The sequence below is a fragment of the Prionailurus viverrinus genome, chromosome B2, assembly GCF_022837055.1.
Source record: "Prionailurus viverrinus isolate Anna chromosome B2, UM_Priviv_1.0, whole genome shotgun sequence".
Lineage (NCBI taxonomy): Eukaryota > Metazoa > Chordata > Mammalia > Carnivora > Felidae > Prionailurus > Prionailurus viverrinus.
Window position 1 is genome coordinate 78747182 of NC_062565.1, and position 15644 is coordinate 78762825.

Consider the following 15644-nt stretch of genomic DNA (forward strand, 5'->3'; position numbering starts at 1 on the left):
AGATAAAATAAAAAAGTTCAAAGATCTAGAGACAAGCATGAAACACTAACTCTCCTTCAGAAGGATTACAGGGCTGATGGGCAAATGCCAATAAACTATATAACCTTGGTGAGAAATTATACTATTAGAAATTTTGGTTTTATAATTATTTTCAATTCAGGACTGCAGCATTGACTAAGTCTGACCAACTCAATACCAGCGTACATATTTTTTAAAACAACAGACCAAAGCATGCATTATGATAAACTTTAAAGTTAAATTGAGACGAAACTCTACACAAAAAATCTCATACCGTGCCTATCCAGGATTACTTATCCTCCATAAGCATACATGAGACCCAATTCCTTTATGTCATTTCCCCAACTCCTCCAGGCCTACCTGAGTATTCTGATCCTTCTTAGGCTTATTGTATCAATCCACCTCGTTTGTTGTTCTTTTGTTTTGTTTTTTAGAGGTGGGGAGGGGCAGAGGGAGAAAGAGAATCCTAAGCAGGCTCCACGCCCAGCGACCCACTTTGAGATCATGACCTGAACCTAAGTCAAGAGTCAGAGCTTAACTGACTGAGCCACCCAGTCACCTCTACTTTTTTGTTTTAGTATTTGTTTTATTAAAAGAATAAGCTGTCTCATGGTTTCTTCTATATAAATCTTACGCGTCCAACAGATTACAGGCTACCAGAGAGCCAAAATCAGCAGTACTTTTCGTGTATTCCATACAGAGTCCATTAACTCATTCAACAATAGTTATCTCACACATACTGCATGCAAGGCATTTTGCTAGGAACTGGGGATCCAATAGTGAGAAAAACAGATGCTATAAGCCCTGATGGAAATTAGAGTTTAAAGGGCAAGAGGCATTAATCAAATAAAAAGAATATAAACCAGCAACTAGGATAACTTCTATAAAGGAGAGCTATCCAGTGCTAGTACATATATGAAGAAGACAGAAAGGCCCAACCCAGGAAATACCAAGAGCTGAAGGATAAGCAGGAGTTAACTTGGGGTGGCACTCCAGGGAGGGTTATCAGAATGTGCAAAGTTTGAGGCAAGAGGAGACGAAGTTTAAGAACTGAAGGAAAATCACATAGCTAAATCAGAGACTAAAGGTGCATAGCTGGAATAGAACCCATTCTTACCTTTGTTAATAGTTCTCTGTTTATTTTGAAATTTACAGTCCCTTGACCAGTGCTGATTTCACTTACCACTGTATCACATTTTAGCTGAAAAGATAAAAATCAAGTAAACTAGGTATGTTATAAAATAGACATATTGAAATTTGTAATTTTTATTTTTAAATATTTATTTATTTATTTATTTATTTATTTATTTATTTATTTATTTTTAAGTAGGCTTCATGCCCAATGTGGAGCCCAACAAGGGACTTGAACTCACAACCCCCGGAGCTAAGATCAAGAGTTGGATATTCAACAACTGAGTCACCCAAGCACCCTGAGATTTGTAGTTTTAATACTATCAAATTGGAGTCCAAAGGCAGCCAAGTGCATCATATCTCCCAGTCATTGTATCTGGACCTGGGCGTTAGCCAATCTGTTTACTTTTATCACTCTATTTGGGTAAACAACATTTTCTTTGTTTCTGGACTAGACCACTATTCTTTATTCAGAATCTCTTCCTCTTTCCCATTCCCTCACCTCAAATTCTCCCAGCATCACTTTATGCCCACCTTATGTGCCTTGACATGTAGTGAACTCTTTATCTCCCCTACCCTGTGTAGAGATTACTTCAAAAAAAAAAAAAAAAATCTAAAAATTTTTCTCTCCTACCTTGCACGAGAGCCACAGAACATGCCATTCTGTCAGGCCCTACGCTGAAGCACTTGTATCAACACATGAAATAGAAATCATTTAAACCTTTTGTCCTCATTGAATATACCTTAGGATTTTAACCTACTAGATTTAAAAGCACCTGATAATACCCATGAACCTTGAGGAGATACCTGTTATCACTGAAGAGGCACTAGTCTTTAGTTTTAAGAACTCACAGTTGATGGGGGAAGAGACTAAGTATTGTAATTAGCACAATTCTACTCCTGGTGTACTTCCTGATAAAAATCTGGGTTGATTTTCTGATTAAATACTTGCTCAGCTACCAAAGCTCTTTGATTATACTCAATCTTTATGCATCTTTTTCTATGATGGTGACTTTCATTGTTCCAATCATTCAGTGTGCCCAGATGCCTCTGTCTCACATGTAATAACTCTATTTAAAAAACCCTGTTTTTGATGGTATTACACTAAAAAGATTTGGTCATTCTCTACAATCCTTTCAACTCCTCTTTTAGATACCAAACCCATCAGAGAAATTAGAAATGAAAGACGTTTATTAAATCATCTAGCCACTTCTTCTCTGCAATCATGATTCTATTTACATCTAATCATTTCTTCTCATATTTTAATGCTCATCTTCTCAGAAAATAATTTTAAAAATTACAACCCACTGCTCTAATTTATCAAGCGTGTTCTCTTAAATTCAGAAGTCTGTCCAGCTTCAATCTGTAAATTTAATTAACACTTCACTCCTCCTGTAAGTAGTTAATCAAAAAATTGAACAATGTCAGCTCAAGAGGAATGCTTTTTAACTAATTTGAAAAATCATCTTAACCTTACTGTACACAGCTAAAATGAATTTAAATTGTATTTTCCAAGTGCTTTGAACAAAAAAAAAAACGTATTAAATCATTATTATGGCTGAAATAGCTTGCAGAGTTTTTTCTTCTTTAAAAAAATAATAAGATTGTAATGTCAAAAAAAGATAATAGTGCTAAAGTACCTTCTCTGCCAGTCTCGTGGCTTGAACTTGAACATCTGGTCTTGAATGGTCATTGTTGTTTCCCAATAGAGAATCCACAGAAAGCTGAAAATCAGCTACTTCTCTAAAGACAGAAATTGAAAAAGGAAAAAGCTATTATATCTTAAAAACATTACTAATATAACAACAACAAAAAAGACCAGCCACTATGGGTTCTCCACATTGATACAATTTTATGAAAGGATTATGCTTTCAAAATATAAAGCAAAGAAATCAGAAATATCACCTTATATTTATTTAGAACTTTATCTTCTAAAATTCCTCTTCTATTACCTAATCGTAGTTTTACAATCTGAGATAGGTAGCTCAAAGTGTAATGAAATTTTAATTGATATACAAACATCTACATATTTACCCATGCTGGAACATCTGATATTTAATAAGGAACTAGAGAATGAAACTCTATGGGCAGAATAAGTGGATAAAACTACTGTCTAGTCCATTGTCATCGAGACAAAAGAATGTATTTTAGAGGGGCATAAATGAACTTTGTTACCATTCTTGAAACTCAGGGACATGCCTAAAAAACCCTGTGTGGTATCTGTTTCACATTACATTAAACAACTGGTCAACAAAAACCACTAAGAATTTTCTCAAGCCTGGTTTGTGGGATTGAGCCCCACTTTGGGTTTGCGCTGACAGCATGGAGGCTGCTTGGGATTCTCTCTCCTCTCTCTCTGCCTTTTCCCCCAGTTATGTGTCCGCATGCACATTCTCTCCTAAAATCAACAACAACAACAACAAAAAGAATTTTCTTGAGCCATTTCTGTGCTGGGCATGGAGCCTGCTTAAGATTCTCTCTTCTTCTCCTTTGGTCCCTCCCCAACTCATATTCTCATTCTCCCCCCTCACCCAAAACCCCAGGAAACAAAAAAACAAAAAAACTAGAAGAGTTTTCTTGAGCCTTAATACATTATCCAGCAACCTAGTATGGATTATACTTACCAACCCAAACTCATCCAATAAACATTTCAGCTATAACTGCAGACCCAAGTTCATCTATTAATCAGTCTCTGTGTGATCTTAAGCACTTTGCTTAACTTCTCTTGTACCCTAGTAAAATGGTGATGATAATGGTACCTATTTCACATTGTGCTGAGAAATTAAGTCCTGAATAAATAATACTAATCTTAGTTCTGATGTTAAATAAAAATGTTAAACAGTCCTGAGTCCTGAGCCCTGAGGACATGACAATTCAATTTCTTAAAGACTAACTTTAATTGGGGAAATTTACATAAGGTTTGAATGTATTTATTCTTACCAAAGGACTTTGATAGTTTACCACATATTTGCACCAATAATGTGGGAAATTGAAGAAATTAGTTTAAAAAGATGGGAATAATACATGAACACGCAAAGATTTTTTAAAAGGTTAAATAGAAAGTAGTAAGAACAATTACGATATTAAGTGAAATTATACAGATGTGAATATACCAGAGATTAAAATTTTGACATATAGCTAGGATACTTTACATGAGGTGTAATAGGACTATATAGGTAGAATCGCTCTCAAACATCCAGGAAACACAAAGAGGTCACGTGATCTTCTGTAGTTTAAAAAAATTATGAATAAGAAGCATCTATAATTTTATCTAGACATGAGTGATAAAATAATGAAATTTAATTAAAAAATTTTATTATCTTAGAGGGGCCAAGATGGAGGAATAAACTAGAAATTTTATTTTGCATCTCTCCTCCCTGAATTACAGCCAAGATCAACACTAAACCATCCTGCACACCTAGAAAACTGATTTGAGGATTAACACAATAATCTGCACAACCTGAACCACAGAACTTGGCAGGTACGCAGTGCGGAGAGGTGAACTAGGGGAGAGAAGCCGTGGAGGGCCAGGAGCTGTTCTTGCTTGCGGAGAGAGGATGGAGATGTGCAGAGAGTATGGGAAAGCATCTCACCCCCCCACACCCCGAAAACAGCTGGAGAAAAAAGAAAGAGTATGCAAAGGACTGAACAAAAAAAGGGAGAAAGGAGAAAAGAGAGGGTTTAAATTCCATTAAAACTCTATAAACAGGGGGAGTGCAGAGTCTGAAACTCTGCAGCTTGATACCTGGTGGTGGTCTGGTGGGAAGGGCGAATCCCTGGGAGCAGAAAGGTGCAAGGGGTCTTCAGGACACACGGGAAGAGGCGGTTCCCCTGCTGGGAGGATATTTGGGAGAAAGGGTGAGGCCATCCAACAAACAAAGGTCCCAGCGGACCCTGGAGAACAACATTTGCTGGTGCTGGAACAACGACATTACGTGGGAAGCCTGGTACCAGATGTGTGCTGTGATCTACCATAACCCCTGAAACACTGCTACTACACAATCATGGGAACTTCTTCTGGGGCAGACTGGCACCCAGCCACAGTCTGTGGGCATCAGCAGCAGCATGGTCCCATGAACACTCCTTGGGGTGGGCGGGCACCACGCCACTGCTCAGTGAGACTCTTCTCCAGAGAGTCATAAAGGGTCAATCTGCAGTCCCTCAGAAGTGAGGGGCTGGCAAACACAGCCGCATCTGAGACAAAACTCAGGAGGGAGGTGCTGGCTGGCAACCTGACGGCTTGGTCACGGACAGTGTAAAAGCAGGGAGTGGATGGAAGCAGGAGACAAAGGAGGAGTGCCTGACTGCTGGTTGGGGAGAACAGAATTCCATTACTAGAGACTGGGTACCTGGGTGACGCCATTTTCACTCCTCCCACACATGAGCATACACACCTACATGTGCCGCAAAAATCCACCCCAGTAGGCTAAACTGTGCCATCTAGTGGAGGATGGAGCCGTTACACTAAGCCCCCCCCCCCCCACAAACTGGGCCAACCTCGCTCTTAAGGAACACTAGAAGACTCTCTGCTTGCTTAGTGTATGGACTATAAAATGCTTCATAGTTTGACTTCTAGGGGAAACTGATGTAATTTCAATCATATTTCAGTCTGTTTGCTGGTCTATCATTTCCATTTTTTTCTTTCTTTTAAAAATTTTTTAAAATGTTTTATTTATTTTTGAGACAGAGAGAGACAGAGCATGAGCAGGGGAGGGGCAGAGAGAGAGGGAGACACAGAATCCGAAGCAGGCTCCAGGCTCCGAGCTCTCAGCACAGAACCCGACGCAGGGCTCGAACCCATAAACCACAAGATCATGACCTGAGCCGAAGTCAGATGCCCAACCGACTGAGCCACCCAGACACCCCTCTTTTTCTATTCTTGAATACAGAAAGAGAATATCTATTTTTATTTTCCATTTTTATTAAAAATATTTTTAATTTTTTTCTACTATATTTTTTATTTTTCTTGTAAATTTTCCAAATTCTACTTTACTTCCATCATTTTATTTTGTTTCATTGTATTCATTTTTTTCAAGTTTTCAAACGTTTTCCTTTTTTTCTTTTCTGTTCCTTTTTTCTCTAACATATCAAGCTCCTTTCAACAACCAGACCAAAACACACCTAGGATGTAACATCATTTATTTGATTCTTCTGTGTGTTGTTTCCAATTTTTTAATTTTTTTTTTTTTTTAATTTTTATTTTTGGGACAGAGAGAGACAGAGCATGAACGGGGGAGGGGCAGAGAGAGAGGGAGAAACAGAATCGGAAACAGGCTCCAGGCTCTGAGCCATCAGCCCAGAGCCTGACGCGGGGCTCGAACTCCCGGACCGCGAGATCATGACCTGGCTGAAGTCGGATGCTTAACCGACTGCGCCACCCAGGCGCCCCTCCAATTTTTTAATTTTAATTATTTTTTTACCTTACTAATTCCTTTATTTCCTTCAAAATGACAAAATGAAGGAATTCACTCTAAAATTCACCCCAATGAAGGAAGAAAGGACAGCCAGGGACTTAATTAACACAGATATAAGCAACATGTCTCAACAAGACTTTAGAATCCCAATAATAAGAATGCTAGCTGGGGTTGAAAACAGATTAGAATCCCTTTCTGCAGAGATAAAAGAAGTAAAAGCTAGTCAGGACGAAATAAAAAATGTTATAACTGAGCCACAATCTTGAATAGATGTCACAGCGGCAAGGATGGATGAACCAGAGCAGCGAATCAGCGATATAGAGGACAAACTTATGGAGAAGAATGAAGCAGTACAAAAGAGGGAGACTAAGGGAAAAGGGCACGATTTAAGAATTAGAGAAATCATGTGACTCATTAAAAAGAAACAACATCAGAATCATAGGCGTCCTGGAAGATGAAGAGAGAGAAAAAGGGGTAGAAGGGTTATGTGAGCAAATCATACCAGAAAGCTTTCCTAACCTGGGGAAAGACACAGACATCAAAATCCAGGAAGCACAGAAGACTCCCAATAGATTCAACAAAAACTGACCATCAACAAGGCATATCATAGTCAAATTCACAAAATACTCAGGCAAGGAAAGAAATCATGAAGGCAGCAAGGGGAAAAAAGTCCTTAACCTACAAAGGAAGACAGATCAGGTTTGCAGCAGACCTATCCACAGAAACTTGGCAGGCCAGAAAGGAGTGGAAGGATGTATGCAATGTACGGAATCAGAAAAATATGCAGCCAATAATTCTTTATCCAGCAAGGCTGTCATTCAAAATAAGGAGAGATAAAAAGCTTCTCAGACAAACAAAAACCAAAGGAGTTTGTGACCACTAAACCAGCCCTGCATGAAATTTTAAGGGGGACTCTCTGAGGGGAGAAAAGACGAGGGGAAGAAAAAAAAAGACCAAAAGCAACAAAGACTAGAAAGGACCAGAGACCACCACCAGAAACTCCAACTCTACAAGCAACATAATGGCAATAAATTCATATCTTTCAGTACTCACTCTAAATGTGAATGGACTAAATGTTCCAATCAAAAGACAAAGGGTAACAGAATGGACAAGAAAACAAGATCCATTTATATGCTGTTTACAAGAGACCCACTTTAGACCTAAAGACATCTTCAGATTGAAAGTAAGAAGATGGAGAACCATTTATCATGCTAATCGTCAACAAAAGAAAGCCAAAGTAGCCATACTTATATCAGATAATCTAGATTTTAAAATAAAGACTGTAACAAGAGATGAAGGGCATTATATCATAATTAAGGGGTCTATCCACCAAGAACTAACAATTGCAAATATTTATGCTCCAAAAGTGACAACACCCAAATATATAAATAAATTAATCACAAACATAAAGAAACTCATTGATAACAATATCATAATAAGGGACTTCAACATCCCACTTACAACAATGGATAGCTCATCTAAACAGAAAAATCAACAAGGAAACAATAGCTTTGAATGACACACTGGACCTGATAGACTTAACAGATATATTCAGAACATTTCATCCTAAAGCAGCAGAATACACATTCTTCTTCAGTTCACATGGAACACTCTCCAGAATAGACCACATACCGGGACACAAATCAGCCCTCAACAAGTACAAAAAGATCGAGGTTATACCGTGCATATTTTCAGACCACAACACTATGAAACTTGAAATAAACCACAAGATAAAATGTGGAAAGATAACAAAACTTGGAGAGTAAAGACCATCTTACTAAAGAATGAATGGGGCAAACAAGAAGTTAAAGAGGAAATTAAAAAGTACATGGAAGCCCATGAAAATGATAACCACAGTCCCAAACCTCTGGGACGCAGCAAAGGTTGTCATGAGAGGGAAGTATATAGCAATCCAGGCCTTCCCCAAAAAGGAAGAAAGGCCTCAGATACACAACCTAACCATACACCTTAAGGAGCTGGAAAAAGAACAGCAAATAAAACCCAAACCAGCAGAAGAAAGGAAATAATAAAGATTAGAACAGAAATCAATGCTATTGAAACCAAAAAGCAGAACAGATCAATGAAACCAGAAGCTGGTTCTTTGAAAGAATTAAAAAAATTGATAAACCCCTAGCCAGTTTGATCAAAAAGAAAAAGGAAAGGACCCAAATAAATAAAATCAGAATAAAAGAGTAGAGATCACAACATAGCAGAAACGCAAACAATAAGAAAATATTACGAGCAATTATATGCCAATAAAATGGGCAATCTGGAAGAAATGGATAAATTCCTAGAAACATATACAGTACCAAAACTGAAACAGGAAGAAATAGAAAATTTGAACAGGCCCATAACCAGTAAGGAAATCGAAATAGTAATCAAAAATCTCCCCCAAAACAACAGTCCTGGGCCAGATGGCTTTCCACGGGAATTCTACTAAACATTTAAAGAAGAGTTAACACCTACTCTCTTGAAGCTGTTTCAAAAAATAGAAATGGAAGGAAAACTTCCAAACTCATTCGATGAGGCCAGCATTACCTTGATCCCCAAACCAAAGACCCCATTAAAAAGGAGAACTACAGACCAATTTCCCTGATGAACATGGATGCAAAAATCCTGAACAAGATACTAGCCAACCGGATCCAACAACACATTAAAAAAATTATTCATCACGACCCAGTAAGATTTATACCTGGGATGCAGGGCTGGTTCAATATCCACAAAACAATCAATGTGAGATATCACATCAATAAAAGAAAGGACAAGAACCACATGATCCTCTCAATAGATGCAGAGAAAGCATTTGACAAAATACAATATCCTTTCTTGATAAAAACCCTTAAGAAAGTAGGGATAAAAGAATCATACCTCGAGATCATAAAAGCCATATATGAAAGACCCAACACTAATGTCATCCTCAATGGGGAAAAACTGAGAACTTCCCCCTAAGGTCAGGAACAAGACAAGGACGTCCACTCTCACCACTGTTATTCAACATGGTATTGAAAGTCTTAGCCTCAGCAATCAGACAACATAAAATAATAAGAGGCATCCAAATAGGTGAGGAGGTCGTCAAACTTTCAGTCTTCGCAGATGACATGATCCTCTATATGGAAAACCCAAAAGTTCCACCAAAAAACTGCTAGAACTGATCCATGAATTCAGCAGTCTCAGGATATAAAAATCAATGCACAGAAATCAGTTCCATTCTTATACACCCACAATGAAACAACAGAGAGGGAAATCAAGGAATTGATCCCATTTACAATTGCACCAAAAATTATAAAATACCTAGACATAAACCTAGCCAAAGAGGTGAAAAATGTATACACTGAAAACTACAGAAAACTTATGAAAGAAATTGTAGCAGACACACAAAAATGGAAACATTTCCATGCTCCTGGATAGGAAGAACAAATATTGTTAAAATGTCAATACTATCCAAAGCAATCTACATATTCAATGCAATCCTTGTCAAAATAACACCAGCATTCTTCACAGAGCTAGAACAAATAATCCTAAAATTTGTATGGAGCCAGAAAAGACCCAAATAGCCAAAGCAATCTTGAAAAAGAAAACCAAAGCTGAAGGAATCACAATTTCAGACTTCAAAGTGTATTACAAAGCTGTAATCATTAAGACAGTATGGCACAAAAAATATACCCTCAGATCAATGGAACAGAAAAAATGGACCCACAAAGGTATGGCCAACTAATTTTTGACAAAGCAGGAAAGTATATCCAATGAAATAAAGACAGTCTCTTCAGCAAGTGGTGCTGGGAAAACTGGACAGTGACATGCAGAAGAATGAACCTGGACCACTTTCTTACACCATACACAAAAATAAACTCAAAATGGATTAAAGACCTCAATGTAAGACAGGAAGCCATCAAAATCCTCGAGGAGAAATCAGGGAAAAACCTCTTTGACCTTGGCCACACCAACTTCTTACTTACCATGTTTCTGGAGGCAAGCAAAACAACAGGAAAAATGAACTATTGGGACCTCATCAAAATAAAAAAACTTCTGCACAGTGAAGGAAACAATCAACAAAACTAAAAGGCAACTGACAGAATGAGAGAAGATATTTGCAAATGACATATCAGGTAAAGGGTTAGTATCCAAAATCTATAAAGAACTCATCAAACTCACCCCAAAGACAAATAATGGGCAAAAGACATGAATAGACACTTCTCAAAAGAAGACATCCAGATGGCCAACCGACACATGAAAAAAATGCTCAACATCACTCATCATCAGGGAAATACAAGTCAAAACCACAATGAGATATCACCTTACACCTGTCAGAATGGCTGACATTAACAACTCAGGGAACAACAGATGTTGGCAAGGATGTGGAGAGAGAGGATCTCTTTTGCACTGCTGGTGGGAATGCAAGCTGGTGCAGCCACTCTGGAAAATAGTATGGAGGTTCCTCAAAAAACTAAAAATAGAACTACCCTATGACCCAGCAATTGCACTACTAGGCATTTATCCATGGGATACAGGTGTGCTGTTTTGAAAGGGTACATGAACCCCAATGTTTATAGCAGCACTATCAACAACAGCCAAAGTATGGAAAGAGTCCATGTGTCCACTGATGGATGAATGGATAAAGAAGATGTGGTGTGTGTGTGTGTATATATATATATGCATATACATACATATAATGGATGACACACACAATGGATGACGATCAAAAAGAATGAGATCTTGCCATTTGCAACTACGTGGATGTAGAGTAATATAAGGGTATTATGAGGGTATTATGCTAAGTGAAATTAGTCAGAGAAAGACAGATATCATATGACTTCACTCATAAGGACTATAAGATACAAAACACATGAACATAAGGGAAGGGAAGCAAAAATAATATAAAAACAGGGAGGGGGACATGAGACTCTTAAATATAGAGAACAGAGGGTTGCTGGAGGGGTTACAGAAGGGGGCTAAATGGGTAAGGGCCATTAAGGAATCTACTACTCCTGAAATTACTGTTGCAGTATATGGTAACTAACTATTGACTAAATAAGTAAGTAAATAAATATATAAATTTATATTAACTGAGAAAATATTTTTATTATCTCAATAGAAACACAAATATTTCCCATTTGTTCAGTGGTAGAGGGACAAAGAAAATCATCATTTTAGTCTATTAACAATAATTCACACTAGGAATATTTCAAACATGACTTCTGAAATTATATGAAGGGCTATTTGCCAGCAAGGAAGGCCCAAAAGAGAAATAAATGCTTCAGTGGTGTGTATGTGTGGGGTATGGTGAGTGGATCAACCAGAATTGACTTACTTCCCTGTTTTCCTTTTAGGGAGCTTTTAGTTATATATCTACAAGGAAGGTTTCCTTTGTCTATTTAAAGAGGTACGTCTATTTAAAGAGGTACGTATTGAATGTGAATTATGTAAAAAGTCAGAACCGAAAGCAATCTAAATGTCCATCAACAGGGGAGCATTAGAGTATTATGTAGCCACTGTTGAAAGTGACATTTACCAAAAAAGAATGATGTCAAGGAAAAAGGGTTCAAAAATCATACATACAGAAGTTTTATAGCTATGTTTTTTCAAAAGTTGTAAGACACAGGGTACTTAGGTGGTTCAGTCGGTTAAGCATCCAACTTTGACTCAGGTCATGATCTCACCATTCGTGAGCTTGAGCCCTGCATTGGGGTCTGCGCTGACAGTCCAGAGCCTGAAGCCTGCTTCATATTCTGTGTATCCCTCTCTCTCTTTCCCACCTTGTTCACACTCTCTCTCTCAAAAATAAACATTAAAAAAAATAATAAAAATAAAAGTTGTAAGACACATTCAAAGAGAAATATGAAAACTACATCAACTTGTTGACATATTGGGGGTTTTTCCTTCTTATTCTTCTGTATTTTTCTGAATTTCCTTAAGATTATCTCTTTTGGTTTTGTTTTTTTTTTTAATTTTTTTTTTTTTTTCAACGTTTATTTATTTTTGGGACAGAGAGAGACAGAGCATGAACGGGGGAGGGGCAGAGAGAGAGGGAGACACAGAATCGGAAACAGGCTCCAGGCTCTGAGCCATCAGCCCAGAGCCCGATGCGGGGCTCGAACTCACGGACCGTGAGATCGTGACCTGGCTGAAGTCGGAGGCTTAACCGACTGCGCCACCCAGGCGCCCCTCTCTTTTGGTTTTGTGATAGAAAAATTAATGTAGCTATCAAAATAATCCATTGTGAAGAAGGAAAGTGGGTACAGGTACAGAGGAAACACAACTGGCTATGTGCCAATGACGGTGGTGATGGCACAGAGGGGTTCTAGAAACTATTCCCCTACTTTTATATTGTTTATAATTAAAAAAAAAAGGTTTTAAAAAGAAATAGCTACCTTTCCACTACTTCTGAGGAATTGCTGTTATGGTATTAGAGTGCAATTCACTGGCTTGAGTGTTACTGGCTGGTAACAAAGTCATTAATCCTGTGTATTACGATCAGTATTAAACAGAAATTCCACCACAGTTGAATATATAATTGAGAGAATTAGGAGACCTAAAGAAATTGATTCATAAGGTATTAAGTAAACCATACTGATAACAACAAAAAGGACTTAAGCCTCCTGACACTTAACAGCATTTTAGTACTGTAAAGGCTACTTAAGTTTGTGATGGCAAAGCAGTAGAGATTCTTTTTTATTTAAAATAAATTTAATATGCAGAATTTTAGACTTGTAGCCTAAAAAAATTTTGAAATCCCCCCTAATATTGATTTTGTATAAACAAAAGATATAGTAAGTATAGCATCATTAAAGTAGAGCTACCTAAAGGAGCTTCAGGCAGGTAAAGAAAATCGTATTCAAAAGATGGGCCAAGATTGCTCATCTTATTAAAGGTCTTTGAAACATAAAATAAAAACAGATATTTTTATTATGCAAAATGCCATTTACATATTTTATGAAATAGGTAACTGGCTTGGAATATTATATTAATTGATGTGTAATTATGAGATCTCCTTGTCAGTCCTTGCCTTTGTTCTTAGAACTTAATATAAAGCAAGTTGCAGCAGGCCACTTTGAAGATTCTTTCAACAAGGCCACATGTAGCCTTTCTCTTCCTCTTCCATTTATCTCTTTGTCCTATTCTGAGAACAATAATATTTATCCTACCCTATCTTAAAATCTTGACAAAGTTAAGTGGACAAAATATTAGGACATAATGATACTGATAATTCTATCTTTACATCTTTCCAAAGCTTAGGGCTTAAATGCTTACTATGTAGCTAATTTCTTATCATTATTAATTGACCAAAAGGGTATTTTGGCTAGATTTTGTAGCCAAATGGTAAATAAATATCATTTAGAAGAACCAAACTCACAAAGAGATAGATACCTTCCTGTATCCAAGAAAGCAACTACAGGTTGGTTATATGTAACCAATAGTTCTCTATCACTGAGAGTCCTCAAATGGAAACGAACAAAAAAACCCAAAACCCACAAAAAACCTAGCAGGTAAACATAGTACAACAGTATTCAAGCATCTAGGTATATAATCTCAAAAATACCTTCAAAAACCCTGAAATTCTTTTTTTTTTTAATTTTTATTATTACGTTTCTTTATTTTTGAGAAGCAGAGGAAGACAGAGCACAAGAAGGGAGGGGCAGAGAGAGAGGGAGACACAGAATCTGAAGCAGGCTCCAGGCTCTGAGCCATCAGCCCAGAGCATGACACGGGGCTTGAACCCACGAACCGTGAAATCATGACCTGAGCCAAAGTTGGACACTCAACCAACTGAGCCACCCAGGCGTCCCAAAACCCTGAAATTCTAACCACAATCTTAGTTCTTTTATTTGCTGTCACAGAATTAAATTTTGACCTTGTTCCTAATTTTTCTTAAATATTTTGACATAATTGTAGTTAACAGCATAAACATCAAACAACATGAGACTTCTAATTTAATATACCACATCAGAGTAGGTACAATACAGATTTTATTATTTAAATCAATGGAATAATAGGTTACATCATATTCCATGGTTAACTTCAAGGTCCATTCTATAAATTGAAGAATAACTTTTTTTTTGTATATTGACAAAGTCAGCAACATTTTAAATTGTTAAAAATATACTTAACTCTTTTCTGGAAATTGGAACTGCAGATATTGACTTGATCAAGTTTTCTGGTGGAAGATCCAAAAGTCTGGAAAGCTAATGTTAAAGACAAAAACAAAAACAAAAAGAACAGAGAAAGATGGTTATTAGATTTGTACCATATTCCGTGGAATACTGCTTATCAATAAAAAGAATATTCAGATACTTGACAACTTAAATGAGTCTCAAATGCACTATGCTAAGTGACAAAAACCAGACTTAAAAGGCTAGATGGTGTATGATTTACTTACTTGACATTCTGGAAAATCCAAAACTGTAAGAATGATGAACGGATAGATCAGTGGTTGCCAGGGGTTGAGGTTTAAAGTAGCAAAAGAAACTGTTCACCAAAAAGGATAAATTCTGTATTTGTAAATTTAAAAATAAATGGTATTGGTGTACCTGGATAGCTCAGTTGGTTAAGTGTCCGACTTTGGCTCAAGTCATGATCTTGCGGTTTGTGAATTTGAGTCCCACATTGGGCTCACTGCTATTGATGGAGGAGCATGGGGCAAGCTGAGGGCAAAATACAGGCTGGCAGACCCCTCCTCCCCCAGATGGAATATGTGTGATATTCCTCGGACACTCCTGGCTACCCAAGAACTAAGGAAAGAGGTTTAAGTGCTTGCCATGGTAATGTGGGAAACTAAGGCAAATGAAACATTATATTCCCTTACTGCATACAACCCACTGAGAAGTCATTGAAACTGGCAGAGTGACCTCCCTCTAGGAGCTCAGCTGCCTCGATGATGACCCTTTGCTAGGGGCAAAACAGAACCTTAGCTTAACATTATCCCAACCTCCAGAATCCTGTTAAGTCAGCTTCCTTTATCTCAACTGCCCCAAGATATATGCTGGCAATCACAGTCCAGTTTATGGCCCCCTGATATGCATCTCGAGAGTCTCATGACTGAGGTTTTATTAAACAGTAAAAAATGGTGTTTCCCTAGCAACCGCT

At 37.5% G+C, this 15644-nt stretch overlaps 1 protein-coding gene across 3 annotated transcripts in view; it reads right to left on the bottom strand.

Annotated features, from left to right (window-relative positions):
* The window catches only part of RARS2 (arginyl-tRNA synthetase 2, mitochondrial), a 69078-nt gene that overhangs the window by 40147 nt on the left and 13287 nt on the right, over window positions 1-15644 (bottom strand). For 2 of the 3 annotated variants that reach the window (XR_007152455.1, XM_047860400.1), the window contains exons 2-4: window positions 14670-14743; window positions 2790-2892; window positions 1136-1219 (exon numbers count right to left, since the gene is read on the bottom strand). Coding sequence is in view for 1 of the 3 variants with exons in the window: in XM_047860400.1 (XP_047716356.1) it covers window positions 1136-1219; window positions 2790-2892; window positions 14670-14743 (261 nt within the window). In the remaining 2 variants the exon portion in view is untranslated. Of the gene's footprint in view, window positions 1-1135; window positions 1220-2789; window positions 2893-4894; window positions 4981-14669; window positions 14744-15644 lie in introns of all 3 variants that reach the window. The other variant, XM_047860401.1, reaches the window with a different exon arrangement.